The sequence below is a fragment of the Neodiprion virginianus genome, chromosome 5 (genome assembly GCF_021901495.1).
Source record: "Neodiprion virginianus isolate iyNeoVirg1 chromosome 5, iyNeoVirg1.1, whole genome shotgun sequence".
Classification (NCBI taxonomy): domain Eukaryota; kingdom Metazoa; phylum Arthropoda; class Insecta; order Hymenoptera; family Diprionidae; genus Neodiprion; species Neodiprion virginianus.
In genome coordinates, this window is record NC_060881.1 from 30,579,213 (window position 1) to 30,598,925 (window position 19,713).

Here is a 19,713-nt window from a genome sequence, read left to right on the forward strand (position 1 = left end):
CACCTTGTAATTGTCTCAGTGACGGATCTTCTCTTGTATTTTTACGTATTTCGTGGCCATAAGCGCGATGTAAGTCTCAAATAACGACAGTTCGAAGACTTAACCTTAAAATTGTGGCAAAAAACTAACCTATAAATTTTTATGTTTTTTCTTGTTTTTCCTCGGTGTGTATTTATTTGTATTTAATTATGTTGTCAAATGGTGATACAGATTTATGTGACGAAGAAGATGAAGATGTTGTCATTGCCGTAAGTTATACGTATTTACGGAGTAAATGATAACTTCTCGATGTGTAAAAGCCACAAACAATAACAAATCAAACAATCATACGTCTGTAATGATTTGATACTGACTTCAAGTTCCATGAAATTTCAGGGAAGCGAGCTGCATGAAGCTCTGTCCAAAATGGGATATTCGGATTACGAAGTCGTCTCAGTTCGCACTGAAGAACTATCATCCGTCACTGACAAACATATTCAGAAGGTTACTCGATTGTTGCCTGCATTTATCGTCCGATATTTGTTCCTCTTTCTCTCTTTTTATTTTTTAAATGAATTGATATTCTTGGGATTTGTTTTTCGAAACACCCAATCTCAAACACCCTACAGGATTCAAAAGTTCGTGGACAAGAAAAAAACTTGATCCTGAAGCCACTAGAAAGTACTTTAAAACAATTGACCTAATTGTAATTTGTTCTTCGATTTCCATATCCAGGCATATATTGGCATTTATCAAGGTTTATGCAAAAACGTTTTGCGTGTTTATCAATACTTAGTCAAGGTAAGAATGTAGAGGAAACTGATTTGCTGTAATAAAATTATTGTTCGTTCAACAGTGCAGTCCCATTATTTATATGTTCAATTTTCGTATTAGGATACCAAAGCATTGCGAAAACAATTGACCAGTATATCAGAGGCACGGTATCTCCTCGATGATCATGCAGCATTGATTAAAAACCTTTTAGATGCGAATCAAAAGATAGAACCGAGGCAAGGATTTCACTTACATTTATAGATCATGATTCGTAATCTATCATTCATAAAGTTTTGCCTTTTTCTTTAATTGCAGGCCAGCATATGGCTTACTATCTTATTTGAAATACGTAGCAGCTACTGTCGCAGGATACTATCTTGTAGTAAAGCATAGTTCGAATTCGTTAACTTGGCTGGCAACTTTTTCTGCACTTACAGCTGCTCGATACAAATATATTAACTGGCGAACAAATCGCGATTTGAGAAAACTTATATCAGAACAAACGGAGCTTTATTACACTTTCAAAAGGAGTCTGAGAATCTTGAATCAGTTTTTCAGAATTAATACTGGTGCAAAACAGTCTGGAATGAAATTTAAGTAAGATCGTAATACAATATCTAATGAACATATGAGACAAATCAGCAAAAAGTTTGATTGGATATCGCATCATTTACTCACTTCTTATTTTAATTAATGTCAACAGCGATCTTGCTCCAGAGAAATTGAAACTATTACAACCTGTAACTGAGGATACGATGAAATCTTTACAAATTATATCCGACTTATACTACAGGACAACTTTGAATATGGTTGATATTCTGCCAGATCCATATCGGCGAAATATTGATCTCCAAATCGCAGGTCTAAACAGAGACAGTTTTGTAAATATGGGTGAAGTAACATATGGAAGTTTGAAGGTATAAAATTCGTAATCAAGAACGACCCGTGAAATAGAACTTAAAGCCATTCTAATATTTTCAGCAATTGTTCTACAGATTCATTCTTGTTCAGTCAGAGATGCTGTTAACTTTAGCACATGTTGGTCACAGCGACCTGTCGGGTGTATGCGACGAAATAAAAAGAGCAATGAAGATGGAGAAAATTGTTTCACAGCTTCTCAAATTTACAGAGAAACACAGAATATCATTGGCAAAAGTAGTCGATGAATTTCACAATTACAGATCAGTTTCTGTCGAAGAAAAGTACAGGTATTTAATAAGAGACGTGAGACATGTATAATTTTATTCTATAATTTGTACATTTTATTTCATTAATTTTTAGGAGAAGTTTTACTGGATCAAAATGGCAAGACCTTTATGTTCGTTTGCACCTCACTTCTCATAAGATGCAACACGCCTATAACAAGTTAACGTCGATAATGGAAGATATAGAAAACCACCTAGACAGAGGAACTAACGAATCTGAGCTTCTCGAAGCCTTGCAAATAAAACTTGACGATGTGTACAGGGATGCTGTGAAAGCTAGGGATCTAGCAGAATTAAGCACGTTAATAGTTGTGCGAATGAATCAAAAGAATTACAACCAAGAAAAGGGTAATGATAAAATGTGTGATGTTTCCAGTGGAACTTTACGATCGGATGTTCCAATAGTCAAAGACACTGATCCAGAAATAATGGACGAAGTTTTTGAAGAATATATCCGTGAAAATTATTCAGATGCTCTGGTAAACTGTAACATGGATGATTATTTGGAGAAAAGTTCCAAGCTTGATAAGATGCTGTCTAGTAATCTTATGTCTGAGTTGAAAGAAGTCTTGATTGAAAAGCAGAAGGATACTAGGGAACGGGAATTGCGTGCGATGGAACGGATGGGTTATAAAATTCCCAATGAATCACCCGCTGCTAATGATTCAAAACAGGATCACTCTTCAGATTCCGACAGCGAAATGGCGTCTAGAAGTTCTATTCCTTATTCAAAAGAAACTTTGGAAGAGAAGGAAAAACTAATATCAAAAAGTGAAACAATTGCGCCTCTTCCGCCACCTCCACCACCCCCTCCTCCTGATCTGATGAAACCTAAATTTCATCAGCCAAGAGTGGAAATAAAACCGGATGGGGCTGAAAATGAAAAATCTAGATGTTTTATTCCCTTACTGCCCTCTAGGCCGATTTTGCTGCCCTCATTCTTATCTAACGAGGAAGAAACTTTTATCGGCAGTGGAGAAAATTCTGACGAAGATATCAGTACAAATGAATCTGAAGAAAAATCTGTAAATACTGGCTTGTAGATGATGTTGATTTTTAACTTTTATTAAACTTAAATCTATTTAAGTATTTTTCATCGTGTTGCAATTATTTAAGAAACCTGTTGTAAAAAAAATTGGTCAGTTTCTCCCAAGAAAGGCTAATTAAACGTTTTAATAAAATTCCTAGCATTGGTATTTATTTAGATATATTTTCTCTAGTATTCTTATCAAAATTATAAAGATAAAAAAGGGTCATATCAAAAGAATAAAGATAATGTGTGAACGGAATTCATCATTTCAATGATTTATATAGTTCGCTTTTTTCACCCTCGACGGTATTTCTCAACTAATTTTTTTTATTATTAGCAGTATCATTATACAATCACGAGTTTATACTTCACCTAACCTCAGTCTAAACTAAAAATGGAGACTGTTACTGATGTTTCCACCAAACGTTTGTGCATAAATTGATCAATCGTCGGTTTTTTTGTTAAAATATTATTGATGTGATCTGATTCACCACAAAGTTAATAGTTATTTGTACTCAAACATTCGACATTGCAACGTCAAGCATAATAATTGTTTCGAGAATCTCTGGAAATGTAATTTCTTTTAGGTTATATATCCCATCATTAGTTTGACGTAATCACGAATTAAAAACATTATGCGATCGATGAAATAGTAATCGTCTTCTTACCATTCAATTTCTTGCCGGTGACTAAGTTACATGGCATTGTACTCTTTCTTGTTTCAATTTTATTTTGGTATCGAATCAACTCTTTTATGCAATATGTTTTAATCAGTGTATGTGCAGTGCCGAATAACCCACGGTTGAATTTAAATATCCCAGAGTGACACAAAGAAATTATAAATTAATATGTTTCAAGGTATATTTTTGAGACAATTTTAGTTTCTAAATTTTTAACAGTGTCATTAATATATATTTTTTAAATAAATTCTAGTCAATCTCTGATAAATTGAAAATGTTTTCCACACTTCGTGGTGTTTGCTCGGCGAGCGCTAAATTTCGAAATACAAGAATTGTCACGCTCGTTAGTTTTCCAACGCGATCGGTAAAGAATTTTCCCAAGGTTCCGGTAGAGCGATGTGAGAAGCGCCTCAATATTCCCGCGCAAATTCAACTTTCGAATCGCAAATTTCACACAACCAACCGACGTGATATTCCCCCGGTTTTGGCACTAATTCTGCGACCTGTACTGCGTATTGGCGCTTTTATTTTTGGACGAACTCTGAGAAAATGGTGGGGAAAAATAGATCCAAGCGAACGCGAACAGTACGCAGCGTTTTTACGAAAGAAGAAACCATATTTATATGGTGAGTTTAGAATTGAAATTCATATACGCAGCTAATTTTTACTCTGAAAAGATGAGAATCAAAATTGAAGCAATTTTAAGTTATTAAATCTGCGTACATTCAGGCTTCCTGGGAGCATTCTTCTCAATGCTTGCGATATACTATGTATTGCACATCGAAAATGCTCCAATAACAAATCGCCCGCGCTTTATAATGTTCACGAAACAACAGCAGGCTGCCTTCGAAAAATTCCAATTAGAATTGGTACGTATAACTACTCAACGTTGAAGGTATTCATGTGCGAAGGGTATCTATACATTCTTATATTGAAGAGTAAATTGTAACAAATCGCAGATATAGGGTTTTGCAATTTGTAACAATGCAATTTCTTCTGCAACATATTGTCACGCGACTGCTTCAGATGGTCAGTGTATCAACGTTTTTTTGATTAAACAAGCATGCTATAGAATTCGAAGACTCGAATTTACATCTGAGGTGACAATTTTCATGTGCACGATACTTCGACTTGTCCGTGTATTTTTTAGGACTTCTGTGATTGAGAATCATCTGTGCTATCTCATCGTCATATTTTGAAACAGTTGCAAAGTCAGAAATGGAGTGCCTTTATCTTTGTGTTAATTGAAAGCGACCACACCTACAATTAAGACTGTAACTGTTTTTTTTTACTTCAATTACAGCATTTGGAGGAGCATATGGACAAAATCCTTCCTCATAATCATCCGGTTTATCAGCAGTTACTGAAAGTAACAACTCGGTTATTAAATGCAAACAAAGATTTACCATATATCAAGGAAAAAAACTGGACTTTGAGTGTTATTGATTCGCCAGAAAACAACGCCTTTGTTTTACCTGTTTGTATAATATAATGCTTTTATAAAATTAAATTGAATAATGTTACCAATAGACAGAAGCTGCTTGATATTCAAATTTAATTACACTGTACCAGGGTGGAAATATCTTTATATTCACCGGCATCCTTAAGATGATTGAAAATGAGGATCAACTATCGTTCATAATAGCCCATGAAATGGCGCACTCATTGCTAAAACATGCGGTAAGAATTAATATTGCGTGAGCGCTAAATGCACGATATATCTTGATAAAAAATAAGAATACATTATGAAGATTAAAAATACAAATAATGGTCACAAGTGGCAAAGAATTTTTCAGAAATAGTTAAACACACAAGTATATCTTAAATTTGCAGTTAATATAGTTGATTAATATGTCATTTAGATGGAACAAGTGTCGAATGGATTCATAATAGATGTCTTGTTACTCCTGCCAATAGTAATTATCTGGGCGTTATTCCCAGACTCAATTGCATTAATTCTTCAATTAACGGGCTATCAGATTCTTAACATTTTCCACGATTTACCCTACAACAGAGCCCTGGAAAGTGAAGCTGATGAAGTTGGACTGACTCTATCAGCCAAAGTAAGCTCAGCTTTGAGAAAAATGAGGACCTTTTCCGAATTCTGGTTTTTCTTTTTATCCTTCTCGTTATTCAGGCGTGTGTTGATGTTCGGGAAGCTGTTGTTTTTTGGAAAATGATGAGATCTCTCGAAGAATTGAATGCAGAGCCTACTAACGTCACGTGGCTCTCGACACACCCGAATCACAAGGATCGGGCAGAAAATTTAAATGGATTGATGTCGAAAGCTATCGCTTTACGTGGCAGTTATCAGGTCAAAATACATTCAATTGAATTATTATCCTACATTGTATAATAGTATTCAATAATTATCGTAATGTATAATTTTCCCCTTGTTTCACGGTGCTGAACAGTGTCCAGGACTCAGCCCAGTGGATCCAAGAAAAAAATTCGACGCACAATCGATAAAAGACGTTGAAGCCCGATTGAAACTAAGAGGAGTTTTATAATTGTTATTCTAGACCACTGAATAAAGTACCTGATTCGATTGTGATCAGATAAGTACAGACGATGTCTATTCGAAGTATTAATTAAAACGTCAATGTTCCTTATACATGTCCTCCTGATAAGCATTTGTGTATCTCTCTTGACTTCTAATTTTTTTTCATATGGTTGAGAAATTTTGAGGATAGGAAAACTTTCGGTAATGTAGAAAGCGGAAAGAATCTACAAGTATTAAACATATAATCAACATCGTACGTATTTATTTATACTTAATACCTTTATAAAAATACAGCCGACATTGTTCTTGGAGTACTTCGTGTCGCTTAGACATGATTGGAAAATATTAATAGGGTTGAATGTTGATCCTTTACTACATTTTCGCTCATACATTATCCGTTCAGTGAATATCACTCGAGTTGATCAGTATTTTCTGGTTTTTCACATTCTGTTCTTTTGTCTTTCTCACTAGTAGCAATAAAATTTTGTGCAGGTATAAAGTAGTAAAATTAAATATACCTTCTTGATATCCGATATTTTATATCGAAATGGCACGAGTCACGGAATACGATAAAATCAAATAAAACTTAAATTCTGATACTGCAAAAATCGTATAATGACAACATTTGATATGAATTACAAGGACGTTTTTAATTTTTGAATTTTTTTTCACTTTTGTATCTGTTTGTAAATTGATTTTAAAATTAGTCCTAGATAGGTTTTAAAAATACGCCCTAATTCCTCGTTCTTCTGTTCTTGGTCTGAATATTTTACATCACTTACGAAAACGATTGGTCATAAATATATAAACAAATTTTAAATAACGAAACCTATCGAGCTGTTCCTCTTAGAAACCGGCAACTAGTAGGCTGATGAAAATGTGAGAAGCGTTGCTATCAATTTATCTTTTAAAATCGAAGTATGCTTTAACGAAAGATTAGCGCCACATGTCGTAATACTTTGACACTAAATTATCTACATATTTCTTTTGATGTTTGATAATCCTGAGACTTGAGTTTCAACAAATTTATAAGGCACTATCGAGCGTAAAATGATCGTGCCTAACATTAAGCATAAGTAAAAAAGAAGGGTACTAGACAATCACATTATTGTACATACCTATCAAACATATACGTATGTACGTATAAGGTATAAAGCGAAAATTTCAAAGCGATGTTCAGTTAGGATTTAGGCCATCAGATTATTCAAATTATCATCAAATATTTACCATTACGATTTTATAGTCGTATGTGAATGGAATACATATGTCTGTATCACGTGTTTCAACAGTATTGAAGTTTTTTGGAGGAAACAAAAAAGCAAAAACCTACAGGCGAAAATCAAATAAATTAATACAAGGGTGAACGGAATCTTGCGTTAATTTTACATTCGAAATAATATAGCGTTGTCGAAGCTGGAATTAAAACTGGAAAGTATTGAACCTGTTGCAATTAATTTTTTTTTTTTCACGCACGAATCATCGTTTCAAAAGAAACAAGTGAATACTGATATTAAATTTTTCTGTATAATATATATAACAGCATGATTAAAAATGTATCTAACAATAAGACTACAATACTCAACGACTCTCCTACTCGTCTCAGACACCAACTTGTCATATATTTTATCCGTAACAAACCCGAAGAATAATGCACTAATCGTAAAGTAGATAGTAATACTGAATTCTATAATTTATGTACGTTGGATAACGGTTGCCTCTGTTTGAAGTTCATGTTGCGAGAAACGAGATATCAAAGATACTAAAAGAAGATGTAATACGAAAAATGAAAAACTAAGAACAAATAAAAACTATTTTCATTCTTAAGTGGGATTTAGGCAAGTTGGAAGTTTGTCTTTTTTCTTTTTCTTTCTTTCTCCTTTCTTCCCAAGAAGGCCGGAGTACGTCGGAATTTATCTACGCACAATTATTATTTCTATCCTCATAACTTAATTTTTCTTTTTTTTTTTTTCTTTCTTTTTTCACGATTCCTCCTGCATCTCGTTCAGAGTTGGCAGTGCCTTTTCATCCAGCCCATTGTCATAGTTGACAAAACGTACTGTCTTTAATAACTGCATAAGAAATGAATGAAGACGGTACCAATTACTAATTTTATAACACGAGTCGAGATTTCTACTGTATTTTTTTTGGTTTTTCACCTTTTGATTCCGAAAGCCTAGAAACTTCCAGTTTATATCTGCAAATGAAAAATTTAGAAGAAAAACTTACCGATAATAGTTGGGCTTGAAAGGACCAGCTTTATTAAGGCCCATGTACTTCGCTTGTTCGTCTGAAAGCTCGGTTAAGTGAGCATCGAACGTTGGCAGATGCAAAGACGCTACGTATTCGTCTAAATTGAAAAACAACGTGATGAATTGGTTGTTTTTTCTCCATTACAACTTTTCATATATTTTCGCCGTAAGCTCACCCATCTTTTTCGGCAACAGATAAACGTCACTCTTGTACCGTCCTGGTGGGGCATTGAAGAGTTCGATTAAAGCAAGCGCTTGAGTAGCCGCTGTTATGGATACGACAAAGGACGGGATGCTGGAGCACGATAAATTGACTAATCTTCCTTCGGCTAAGAGGACGATACGTTTGCCGTCGGGCCAAATCACGTGGTCAACTTGAGATCTGACTTTTTCCCATGTCAAGTCAGGTGTTCGCAAGCTATTCTGTGTTTGAGAATTAATTTTTTTTTTACAACAGCCTAAAACTTTTACCATCGTTCAATCATGTAAGTATAGGAATAATAAAAATACATACGATATCTATTTCCGTATTACTGTGACCCATGTTACAGACAACCGAGCCGTTCTTCATTTTGTCCATATGTTCTCGGGTGACAACGTTTTTGTTACCGGTTGCAGTTATAACGATATCAACGTTTCTGATAATTTCGTTAAGTTTCACCACTCTGAATCCGTCCATGCTGAGAATATAATATTGGGATTCGAATTTTTATCGAGTTCGAAGTTTACCAAATTTCACTGACATTGCAAACTTTGGATAAAACTGTTGTTTCAGAATGAGGGGATATTTTTTTGAATTCTCTACCTTGCTTGAAGAGCGCAAATCGGGTCTATCTCTGTGATGTACACAATACAACCCAATCCTTTGAGCGCCTGGCAGCATCCCTTTCCGACTTCGCCATATCCGCAGATCACGACTTGTTTTCCACCAAACATAACGTCTGTGGATCTCTTCAAGCTATAAATACGCGTAAATCTATGAATGCAAACTTTTTTACGTTCATTTTTACATTTCGTATTCTCGACTTCGTACGAATTTAAGAATTACGAAACGTAGGAAAAAACTGGCACGTTATGTAAAAGGTGCTTATCAATTCAATATCCATTGATTTCCTAATTTTCCGCCAAGAAAATGCGCGAGATATACCGTAAGAAACGCGGATACGTGCGGTAATAATCATGACGTAATATCTTTGTAGAAATTTGAATTGTTCCATGTTCTCATTGAAACTCTATTCTGAATTTAGCCTTGGCTCACATCTTTTTCACGACAATAAAAACGACGCAAGAAATGGTCGTTGATATAACGTGTCTTTACACCGGTATATTACTTACGTAATTTGCCACGTATACTATGAACAAAATTTCCATCGAGAGTTACGCGGTAGAAAGAACAATTTGAACGATCACTACGACACAGATTATTCCCGTTTTTTGCCGTTTCTAAACGCTAGATTTTTCACCCGACAGAGTTCGATTAATTTTCACTCAGCCTTTTAAATTTGATACTTCTTTTTTTTTTTTTTCATTTCTACAACGCGACTGCGGAGATATAAATTTATCTTCAGATGTTTGATGTTTCTTAAAAATATTGACTTAATATATCTATACCCCCTGAAGCAGTGTTCCCTCCGCTCTATTGTACCTGTCAATAATGCTCTCGCGACAGCTGTAAAGATTGTCGAATTTTGTTTTGGTAACACTGTCGTTGACATTCATTGCCGGCACCGATAGTTTACCGGCTTTGGAAAGCTGATAAAGCCTGTGTACACCGGTGACGCTTTCTTCCACAATTCCTGTAAATACAGAGAATTTAAAAAATGAAATACTATTGAAATAAAAGAAAAAAATTGAACCTTCTTTTACAAGAAACGATAAGTTCTTTGTAATTAAGTAAACGGTAATACCGCATGATATAATCACATTTTGTAAACTAAACTCCTTCAAAGTAATCCTAAGAATTCAAAATAGTTATCAAAAATGGGTTTTGCAAAAAATTTCGTTACGTTAACGCTACTAATTTCAATCAAGTAAAGTTTAAAAGGAAATGTGTGAAGATTTTTTTTTTTAGAAAAGAGTCGTGGGATATCCGATTCAGATAGTGATCTAACCCTCGCTTCTGGCGATATAACTCGTTTGAATCGCGATTACCAATTGTCAATAATCACCTTGAATCATTTTAAACATGGCGGGATATTTTTTCAGCATTAAATGCGTCGCGTCTCCACCGTCGTCCAGTATCATGTTAGGCTGCCAGTTTTCAGCCGCAACGCATTTGTCGATGCACCACCAGAAATCCTCTTCCGTTTCTCCGCGCCATGCAAATATAGAATAGTTGGCATGAGCCAGAGCTGCGGCAACTTCGTTTTGCGTTGAATATATGTTACACGCCGCCCATCGCACTTGAGCACCCAGCTGCGCGAGCGTTTCAATGAGGACCGCGGTCTGGGCGTTGATATGGGTGCAACCAACTATCTTGGCGTTCTTGAGAGGCTTTAAAAAGAGGGAATTATTTTTCAGAACATATCGATATTCCGGATGTAAAATTTTCACAAGCTTTTCGGCGCTCGCACGAAAATGGAAATGATAATTTCACAAAATGACTCCTTACTTTGTCCTCCGCGGCGCGTTTTCGCAGTGCCATGATTCCCGGCATTTCTTGTTCGGCGATTTCAATTTCTCTTCGCCCAAACGCGTACTGATTGATATTACGTACACAGAAATCTGAGAATCCTTTTTCTGTCTTCTGGATTTTTTCACGTGGCGATACGTCATCCTCGTCCGATGAACTTCCTACATTTAGATGTAGCAAAGTGGAGTCATATGATGAAAAAACTCATTACACCACGTAATTTAGTTTGTTTCGCATGCGATTGTGAAATTTCAAAAGGTACACAGTGTGCAGAATCGGCGAATGGATGAAGAAGGAAATGAAAGAGCCAGGATGTTTGCCGCTCTTGTTTGGTTGTTTTTGTTTTTTTTTTCCATGCTTAAGCAGTCGAAAGTATAACTAAAATTCATATAATATATGTAAAAGAAAAGAAATGAAAGAGCAACGTACTCATACCGGAGCTGTAGCTATCTGTGCTGCTGGCTGAGAGAGATCGGCTTCTGTATCGGTTGGATTTCTTCAAGGCACCAGACTTTGTTTCCTAAAAATTTTTCATTTATGTCGGTTAAATTCCGTTCATCCACGTGTTAAAGTATTAGAGTTACGTTCGTTTGTCCAAGGAAACGTATATAATGGTAACGTCGAACAGTAAAAGAATAAACAACGCCAATGGCGCTTATTAAATTATTGTTCATAAAAAAAAAAAGAGAAAGGAGCGGGCGCCCTGGCCGAAGAAAGAATAACGCATGCTACTGATAGACATAAACTGTTTGTCCTACTGTAATAGGTGTAAATTGAGGGTATCTCCTAACTAGTTGAATCCGGTTTCAAGGCGATAAAGTTATTAAATTCTGACGTAGGGTCATAAACTTTCGTTGAAAGATGTAGACGACGAATTACGTTCGTTGTCAGTCAATTTTTTTTTCTTTATCTTCTTAAATCTCGTGTCAGTAGTAGTCTCTTAATGTCGATCATTAGCAATTGCTTTGCAGGGTAAAAAGTGCTTGTGCATTGTGTTGCTAGCAGAAAGTAATAATAATAGATAATAATTGAGAGGAAAATTTTTTTTCTGTTTTCATTACCTTGCATATTTTTTCATTTATCTTTTCTTTTCTTTTTGTTTTTTTTTTTTTTTATATTATGATTTGTATTATTATCCTTATTATTATTAAATAAAAGAAACTGAGAAAAATTAATAAACATTATAATAAGGATGATACATTTTATCACAGCGCAGCGGCTGAGGGTATTATCGTCAAAAGCTTAAGAAAACTTCAAAAAGCATCCGCTGCGATATAAATAGGGAAGAAAGAATATGTCGTTTTCCTGTTAATCACACTGGACCGTGCAGACAGCGGTTTCGATTGTTTAGGATATAATTCAATACGCTTACACTACAAGTGAGTAACAACTGCCGTTACAGCGGTGCTTTACTAAAACTTCTACTAGCACTAAGTATCTGTTTAATAAAAACGATGCCAACGTCAGACCTAGTTAATCAACAATTCAATATAACAACTTGTCCGTTCATTGTGAGGGATATAATTAACAGTTTCAATTGCTCGTTGTACGTCTTTGTGTTGACGTATCTTGTAGCGCAGCTAATTAATTAATTGAAATTGCAGAACTTGGCGCGTTTCATTCAAAAGTCACAAATACGTCAGTATGTTGAAGAAAAATTATATTTTAAAGAATTTTTACAAACGATCAAAATTGATGTCAGAAATTGATGAAATAATGATCGTAATTGAATTGCAGAACGAGTAAATTCAGCTTTCCTAAATCGAATATATACATATTGAATCGAATTGTATACAGATATATAGGTATATATACAACGTAATGGAGTCAATTGATGAGTTGTAAATGTACAAGAGAATGACTGATGCTGTTTTTGGTAATGTGTTTGGGTGATGGTATTTAACCCTTTGAGTCATAGTGGTAAGTATCCTTACCGGCTATTTTATAACCATTTTTTGTGCATTTGGAGAACTCTTCAACATATTTCTGTGCAGTTGTTTCCTAGTTTTTTAAGAGAGTAATTATTGCGATATGATGTAAATTATTATAGTTAGAAACAAATTGATTAAAAAAAATCGTCAAAATTGAAAGAATAATTCCTTTCCGAAAAAGTTACTCCTCTACAGACATACGTAATTACGAATCTGAAATCGGATTTTAAAAATTCAAGAGAGTGGATCCAATATGGCGTACGAAAATTTCAAATTCGATCGAATACAAAGAAAAAACTCCGTCCAGTCGATTTTGGAGTGGCTGATTACGAATCTGAAAACAGATTTTGAAAATTCAGTATGGCAAATCCAGTAAGCGACCTCGAAAACCTTTGCATAATGTTCTTTTACCGAATTCGATCAAGTTCGAAATTTCCGTCCACTATATTGGATCCACCGTTTGAATTTTAAAAATCTGATTTCAGATTCGTAATCAGCGATTTCGAAAACTCTTGCATAAAGTGTTTTTTTCACCGAATGCGATAAAATTTCAAATTTTTTCCACCATATAGAATCCGCCATCTTCCATTTTTGAAATTTAATATCGGGATTGTAATCATTCACTCCAAAAACCAAAGAATACTATCTTGTTATAAAAGTTGCCTCAGCTCGATAATATGTGACTCAAAGGGTTAATAATATAAATATTCCGTCCAACTAATCTAAGTGCGTATTACCTGATTGCTATTTATCATATCATGCATTTGGTGACTCACTACTATTGGCATGCTGGTTGTCTTTTTTTCTATATGCTTAATTTTTCTTTTTCACTTGAAAGACTAAAACTTGTCATTGGATATAATGTAAAAACAATACAAATAGCCGTACACACGATCCAGTTTAGGTTGGGATTTTAAGGCAGATATAAACACTACAGCGTTAGAGATTGTTGAGATTCGTAGACAAACAGTCTTACTTACTAATTTTGCTCTCGGGCCGTGAAAGGCATTATTTGAAGCCTCTAGGCTCTGAAATCACAACAACGAGCACTTCATAATTCACCTCAAAATCGAATTGTTCTAAGTTTCATTATTGTTATGTTCTGTTTTTGTTTTAAATCTTTTTCTTTACCTCGAATTTGTTCAAATTTTTTTCTCTCAAACACGAGAGAAAATAAATGGCAACATACAAATAAACAAATAATTAATATACATAACGCACGAATATATGTGATCGTTGTATCATAGGCTGTGATTATACTGCATGAAAAGCCATGTAGAAATTTTTTCACATATCTTGATTCTTTTTTGCATCATTTATCAACCTTTATACCATGTATTTTACTTTTTACCTATCACCAAAACCATTCGACGTGCATTTCTTTTTCTTTTCTTATAAGCCAAGCGAACTATAGTCATCTTTTACAACTAAAACTATTGTTGTATTAAAATAGAATTGCGTTTTACCTGAAAAAAGAACAATCTGTTAGCTCAACTATTCGGAAGAAAATTTTATCTTCTATTATCGTTGATATTCTTATATAATCATTGGTCTTCAAAAGCAACGACGTTTCTAATTTAAATGACTAGAAGATTGGGAACAAAAAACGGCCTTCTTGACGCTCATTGTTACTTATTACACCTAGTACAAGTTGCATGCGTTTTACAGCACCATAAAGAAACATATGCTACAAGCATTCTTCTCAAGTAACATGACAATAAGGTCTAAAAGAATATATAATAAAAATATTCCTGCTATTCCTCGTGACGAATAATCCATTGTCCCTACACTTTAGTTGCAAATATTGTTCTGCGTTCTTGCTATTTCTTTACCGATTAGAAAAAAATAAAAATAATACCAATATTAATCAATTGGACAAACAAATCTTAGGACTTGCAGTTTTTCTTGCCTATACAAAAAAAATTTTCCTTCAATACGATAATTTTTTTTTTTTTTTTTTTAAGGCATTGATTACAGCCATGCTTTGGAGGAGTATGCGCTCAAAGATAAGGGAAGTGTAGCGGTGTATTGAATTAAATTACACATTGGGCGTTGTGAGAGCATAAATTTCTTTTCTTCTCTACATTTACAATTGTCAATGAAAATTGTTCTTACTTCCGTTCATTTGCTTTTCAAATCATATCGACCACATATTTTTTCTTCTCCTTGCCCAAATGAGAAGATAGTGTTTGTTTTCTTACAATATTTTTTATTTATTTTTTTTTTCTCTCAACGAATAACATTTTTAGACTAATCCCTTGCGTCTGATAACAGTAAAGGATATATGAGTACTTTGAAGAGTCGATCTGATTGATCTACGATTACAGATGATTGATTAGTAACAAACATAGGGTCTTAGTTTCCTAATACCCTAATACCCGTTTTTTTCTCAACAACGATGGTGTAGATTAATTAGATTGACCTACATTACAATTATATCAATAAAAATGATAAATTCTTACCGCGTTGAATAAAGTGAAGCAAAGACAAGGAAAAAACAAAATTTCTAACTAACTACAGGCCTGTATCTGGCACAGCCACCAAACATTATTATTGTCAAGGTAAGCAAAAGAGCAGGTGGCAAAAATAGCCAGTGAATTGTGCAAAAAAAGAAAAAGAGAATTTCTCTTTTCGTCTTGAGCTTTTATAAATATATTCGTCAAAAATAACAAAAAACATTGTACGGAACTGAAAAGCAAAGAAAATACCATTGGGTTATTACCAACCCGATTATTTTGTATATTTGTGCTGAAATATGTGTCTCCCGTGTTTACGGGTTTTAATTATCAATCAATAGATTGATAAATCATTGTTCAAATTAACAATTCAAGTCTAACTGTTGTCCGAATACTAAAACTACACTGTAACGAAACTCTACGATGTTATGAATCTGTTGAGAGTTTTGTAAAAAATTGTTACCCTCCATTCTTGGATTGCAAGGTTCGAATTTTGAATCGACAAAGAATGTTCTTTTGCCCCATTTTCTTTCTGGAAAACTCCAAAATTATGGTTGTACAAATAAGACACATTTAAGCTTGAGCCTTACAGTTCTAAAACTGTTGTTATATGTGGGGAGGGGGGAAGGGGGGCAAAAGACGGTTTTTGCAGTCATCCTTTAGACAATTTAGTCAAGAAAAAAAAAAGGGAGTTCAGCAGACGGACTGTCCACATAGTGATTTGATAATTTTGTTCAGTGGTTGTAGATCAATTGACTCAAGGATTTTCTTTCATGTGCGGGAAAATTAAGAATTAAAGTCTGTAGTTTGGATAAAGAAAAAAAAAAAAGAAAGAAGATAAGAGAAATGCAGTTCAATAATCGGTCTATTCCGACATCGATATTAACTTATGTAGATGCATATGTGGGTCGTGACGTTTTACACGCTATAATAAAACTACAAATTGTTGGCTAGGTCAAAAGTGTCGCGCTATTGAAATTTTTCGGTCATGAATTAAAGTAATCCGGTGGGATTTTCATCAGGCTGTGTGAAAATACATATTGGTCATTTGTCAGATGTTGTTACCTTCGTTACGGTGCCCGGATCCGTAACTGGACAATCGGAAACCCGATTTCTAGCATCTTTTCCAGAGGTAGTACTGTCGGGACCGTCACCGCTGTCCGCCATTTTGAACTGATCTACTTGCTGGTCGATTGTTCGATTCTTATGTATTTTTTTTTTTTTTTTATGTACTTTAATCCAATGGTTTCAATGCCACCTGACCACCTCTCGATTAAATTTTATCCTCCGAATGCCGAGGGATCTCACTTACGCACCTCAAGGCGCACGGAATACTGATTACGCAGTCTGAAGACTTTCGAAACGCCGTTATCCGTGCTGTATACGCTGTTGATAACAAGCGACGAATGCTAATTGAAGCTAAATGCTCCAACAAATTTACCGACTTTGCGCTGAAGTACGGACGACGTCACGCCACGAGCTCGCCGCTTCAAATAAACGACTTTAATGTCATGTTGGCGATACCGACGATCAACGACTCCGAATGAGTCTGCCAAACCCCCCGTCAGCCGACTTTGACGCTATTGTGTTTTTTTTTTGTTCAAATTCTTGATAAAAGGAGCGCGTTTTCCACTTCTGCGACACGATTCGATTCACAGTGATATCATTGGTTGGATCTATCGGAACACAGAAATTATATCGGGTTGTGTCGTTGCGTCTTTGTCTAGCCGTACATGAAAAACGGCCACGATGTTTTGGCGCCCTCTCTCAAACCCTTGACGAACTATACAGTCTATGGTCGAACCTGAAAGCCTGATTTAAGTAGCGCTTTTTGATGTGAAATAGGTTTTTGGAGTTTAAAAGTTAGGGAGCAATTAATTGACGCAAGTAATTCTAAAAAAAATTAGGGTCGTGGGCCAATTTCACACAGATCTCTGGCGTGTTGATTATAATCCAAACAACTCTACGGAGTCTGAAGATAAAACAGTTAGCTCCCGTGAATAAGCATAGAAGGTGATTGTTTTATCATCAGGGTATCGTCACGACAAAGTTAGGTTTTTTATAATCAGCCTATCTAAAATTGAGTGTATTTAACTAGGGACCGTCGATTTGGGCGTGTATAACTGGATTTGAGTGCTCCGAGTAATTGGAGTGTATACTCCGAATCCACCTCAAAATAAATTATAAACTCTGCCACTGGCAACGAAAATCTGATCATTACACAGCTTCCGAACTAAAGCTGTACGGCTATTGGACATCAGATAGCGATAGTCCTTTTGCCAAGTAGAACAGAAATGGAACCTTAAGGTGGTAGCTGGTTGGTAACACCCGGCGTTTCTGGGCGAAGCACGATAAATATTACACGTTCAAGAAACATTAGGCTTGCTCCCCTGACTGTCGAGCCCACCTACAAAGATGGCTCCCATAAGGGGCTGTACTAGGTATTTCACGTAAAGTTACTTCTATGCTTGCTATTTTTACGGTTTCGCGAAGTAATTTCGTCAACGATTATTTGAACATACTCGCGAAGATCAAGCGTGATAATCGGATCGAACCGGGCGTAAACTTTCAAGCTACAGGATACAAGAAAAATATATAGTTATTCATACAGACAGACACAGACAGACGCGCACACACACTCGCATATATTTGATTAAAAAAAAGAAGAGAAAAGAGGAAATTAAGTGTGTTCGGTGAAAGAGCGTGTGTGCCAGACAGATCGGTGAGAAAATATCGCTATTTCGTTTGTATTGAATTTTTTTTTATCGCCCTTCATCCCCCTCCACCCTAAATTCTATCCCATGTTTACCACCCGTGGATTTTTATTTTCGAGATTGATTTCAATCTCTCCATTTTGTGTTTTACGTGTGTGTGTGCGCGGATGTCTAACGCGTTGTCGGCATTATTACGAGGCACGTTAAATACATGTGTATCTTTTCTTCTAATTTATTGCTATCCTGAGTGTGTAAAATTTTGATCAGAGTTACGGGTGGTCGTAATAAAACTTTTACACATAGCCACTATTAAATTTGCCGCTGTTGTATACAATCCATATTGATCTCATATTCGTTGTACATCTGTCATTAAAATGTAACACTGCAATTAAATTTTTTTCAACTGGTTTTCAGAGAGAAAAAAAACAAAAAAAAAACTCGCCTCGCCTTGCACAAATTGCATGAAGTCAACTTAGTCCTGTTTCTCGTTTCTTTTCTGAACATACAAAACCGTGCAGATGAAGAGGGATAGAAAGAGAGAGAGAAAAGCGAACTGTACAGACACAATTCTCTCGCAAAAATCAACTCGCCCATTTTTCGTTTTTTTTTTTTTCACCCTACCGTTTTATTAAAACGTCAAACAAATTTAACAAATAAGAATTATTCTTTCGTCAGTTTCCTTTTCCGTTTTTTGAATACCATTCTTATTTTTCATCAGTAGAATCTTTTTTGGTAATCTGTCACATTTTCATCTACTACTTAAACGAACACGTACTGTAAAATGAAACGAATTATACAACAAGTATTTTCAATTTTCAGATACATACGTATAGCGTATATCATTATCGTGCCATTCCAAATACGCAACAGTTGCTCATTGACGTGATAAAAATATAAGAAACATAAAACAATCAAAAAATTGATTGAACAAATGAACAAATAAATAAATAAGCAAAAAACGCCACTAAATCTAACCTTAAGTACGAATGTTAAATTTGTTTTTTTTTTTTCTAAGTCAACAATCGTCGGTTTAAGCGAAGATGACCGAAGCGCACTAAACTAATTCCTCAACCATAGTCGGTTTTTTCTTGTTCTTGTTGAGGCTGATTCAAGATGTATAAAATAAATAAAACATAGAAGCTAAACGAAACAAAGATTTGAAAAAAAAAAAATTAATATAAAACAAAAATAATAATTACATTCACACAGAAACCAACTAGTAGAAAAAAATTTAAATAAGATGATATAGGTTTAGAGTATTAATTAATAGTAGTACGATTCGCATCAGGATAGATTTGAATCGATTTGACTGAATGTCTTTTATACGTGACCATTTAATATTTAATATATTGAAAAAGAAACGATCCAATAAGTCAAAAGAAAGCTGAATTGTGATGTCATTTTTTTTAAACTAATTTTAATTTTAACATTTTTCTTGTTATTATTATATTATTATTTCATTATTATTGTTATTTTAATATTTTCCATAACATTATTGCCATAACGATGATATGGTTAAAGAAAGAGAGAAACAAACATGTAACAATGAATTTTGTATTT

At 34.8% G+C, this 19,713-nt stretch overlaps 3 protein-coding genes and 1 long non-coding RNA gene across 10 annotated transcripts; 3 read left to right on the forward strand and 1 right to left on the reverse strand.

The window, feature by feature from the left end:
* Positions 1–29: 29 nt before the first annotated feature.
* LOC124305183 (uncharacterized) lies at positions 30–3,263 on the forward strand. Of its 2 annotated transcripts, XM_046764301.1 has the most exons (8): positions 30–248; positions 376–483; positions 715–780; positions 874–989; positions 1,069–1,350; positions 1,457–1,670; positions 1,735–1,961; positions 2,035–3,263. In XM_046764301.1, exons 1-8 carry the CDS (start codon positions 189–191, stop codon positions 2,999–3,001), a joined length of 2,040 nt encoding a protein of 679 aa, XP_046620257.1. In that variant the 5' UTR covers positions 30–188; the 3' UTR covers positions 3,002–3,263. The 2 variants fall into 2 exon arrangements, with proteins under 2 accessions (XP_046620257.1, XP_046620258.1); XM_046764302.1 differs by lacking the exons at positions 715–780; positions 874–989 and having other exon boundaries at positions 31–248.
* Positions 3,264–3,387: 124 nt separating this feature from the next.
* Positions 3,388–7,474, forward strand: LOC124305186 (metalloendopeptidase OMA1, mitochondrial-like). The gene is made up of 7 exons (XM_046764308.1): positions 3,388–4,294; positions 4,398–4,537; positions 4,972–5,145; positions 5,241–5,348; positions 5,531–5,731; positions 5,806–5,982; positions 6,083–7,474. Exons 1-7 carry the CDS (start codon positions 3,943–3,945, stop codon positions 6,176–6,178), a joined length of 1,248 nt encoding a protein of 415 aa, XP_046620264.1. The 5' UTR covers positions 3,388–3,942; the 3' UTR covers positions 6,179–7,474.
* Positions 6,405–16,983, reverse strand: LOC124305184 (adenosylhomocysteinase-like 1). 5 transcript variants are annotated; one of them, XM_046764305.1, is made up of 11 exons: positions 16,505–16,983; positions 13,964–14,011; positions 11,488–11,572; positions 11,032–11,213; positions 10,589–10,913; positions 10,066–10,216; positions 9,226–9,378; positions 8,935–9,100; positions 8,597–8,843; positions 8,398–8,518; positions 6,405–8,240 (listed from the first exon to the last, which is right to left on the reverse strand). In XM_046764305.1, the coding sequence occupies exons 1-11, from the start codon at positions 16,604–16,606 to the stop codon at positions 8,234–8,236; spliced, it is 1,587 nt and encodes a 528-aa protein (XP_046620261.1). In that variant the 5' UTR covers positions 16,607–16,983; the 3' UTR covers positions 6,405–8,233. The 5 variants fall into 5 exon arrangements, with proteins under 5 accessions (XP_046620261.1, XP_046620259.1, XP_046620263.1 ...); XM_046764303.1 differs by having other exon boundaries at positions 11,482–11,572; XM_046764307.1 differs by lacking the exon at positions 13,964–14,011.
* Positions 16,984–17,692: 709 nt separating this feature from the next.
* LOC124305187 (uncharacterized) lies at positions 17,693–19,336 on the forward strand. 2 transcript variants are annotated; one of them, XR_006908338.1, is made up of 2 exons: positions 17,693–17,880; positions 18,973–19,336. It is a non-coding gene; the product is annotated as an uncharacterized LOC124305187 (long non-coding RNA). The 2 variants fall into 2 exon arrangements; XR_006908339.1 differs by lacking the exon at positions 17,693–17,880 and adding an exon at positions 18,131–18,161.
* The last annotated feature ends 377 nt before the right edge of the window (positions 19,337–19,713 follow it).

Coding starts and splice junctions, on each gene's coding strand:
- LOC124305183 (XM_046764301.1), top strand. CDS start 189: ATGTTGTCAAATGGTGATACAGATTTATGTGACGAAGAAGATGAAGAT. Junction 1,351..1,456: donor CAGTCTGGAATGAAATTTAA/GTAAGATCGTAA, acceptor TAATGTCAACAG/CGATCTTGCTCCAGAGAAAT. Junction 1,962..2,034: donor TCTGTCGAAGAAAAGTACAG/GTATTTAATAAG, acceptor ATTAATTTTTAG/GAGAAGTTTTACTGGATCAA.
- LOC124305186 (XM_046764308.1), top strand. CDS start 3,943: ATGTTTTCCACACTTCGTGGTGTTTGCTCGGCGAGCGCTAAATTTCGA. Junction 4,538..4,971: donor AAAAATTCCAATTAGAATTG/GTACGTATAACT, acceptor CTTCAATTACAG/CATTTGGAGGAGCATATGGA. Junction 5,732..5,805: donor GACTGACTCTATCAGCCAAA/GTAAGCTCAGCT, acceptor CTCGTTATTCAG/GCGTGTGTTGATGTTCGGGA.
- LOC124305184 (XM_046764303.1), bottom strand. CDS start 16,606: ATGGCGGACAGCGGTGACGGTCCCGACAGTACTACCTCTGGAAAAGAT. Junction 11,573..13,963: donor ACGGCCCGAGAGCAAAATTA/GTAAGTAAGACT, acceptor AAAAATTTTTAG/GAAACAAAGTCTGGTGCCTT. Junction 10,914..11,031: donor AACGCGCCGCGGAGGACAAA/GTAAGGAGTCAT, acceptor CTCTTTTTAAAG/CCTCTCAAGAACGCCAAGAT.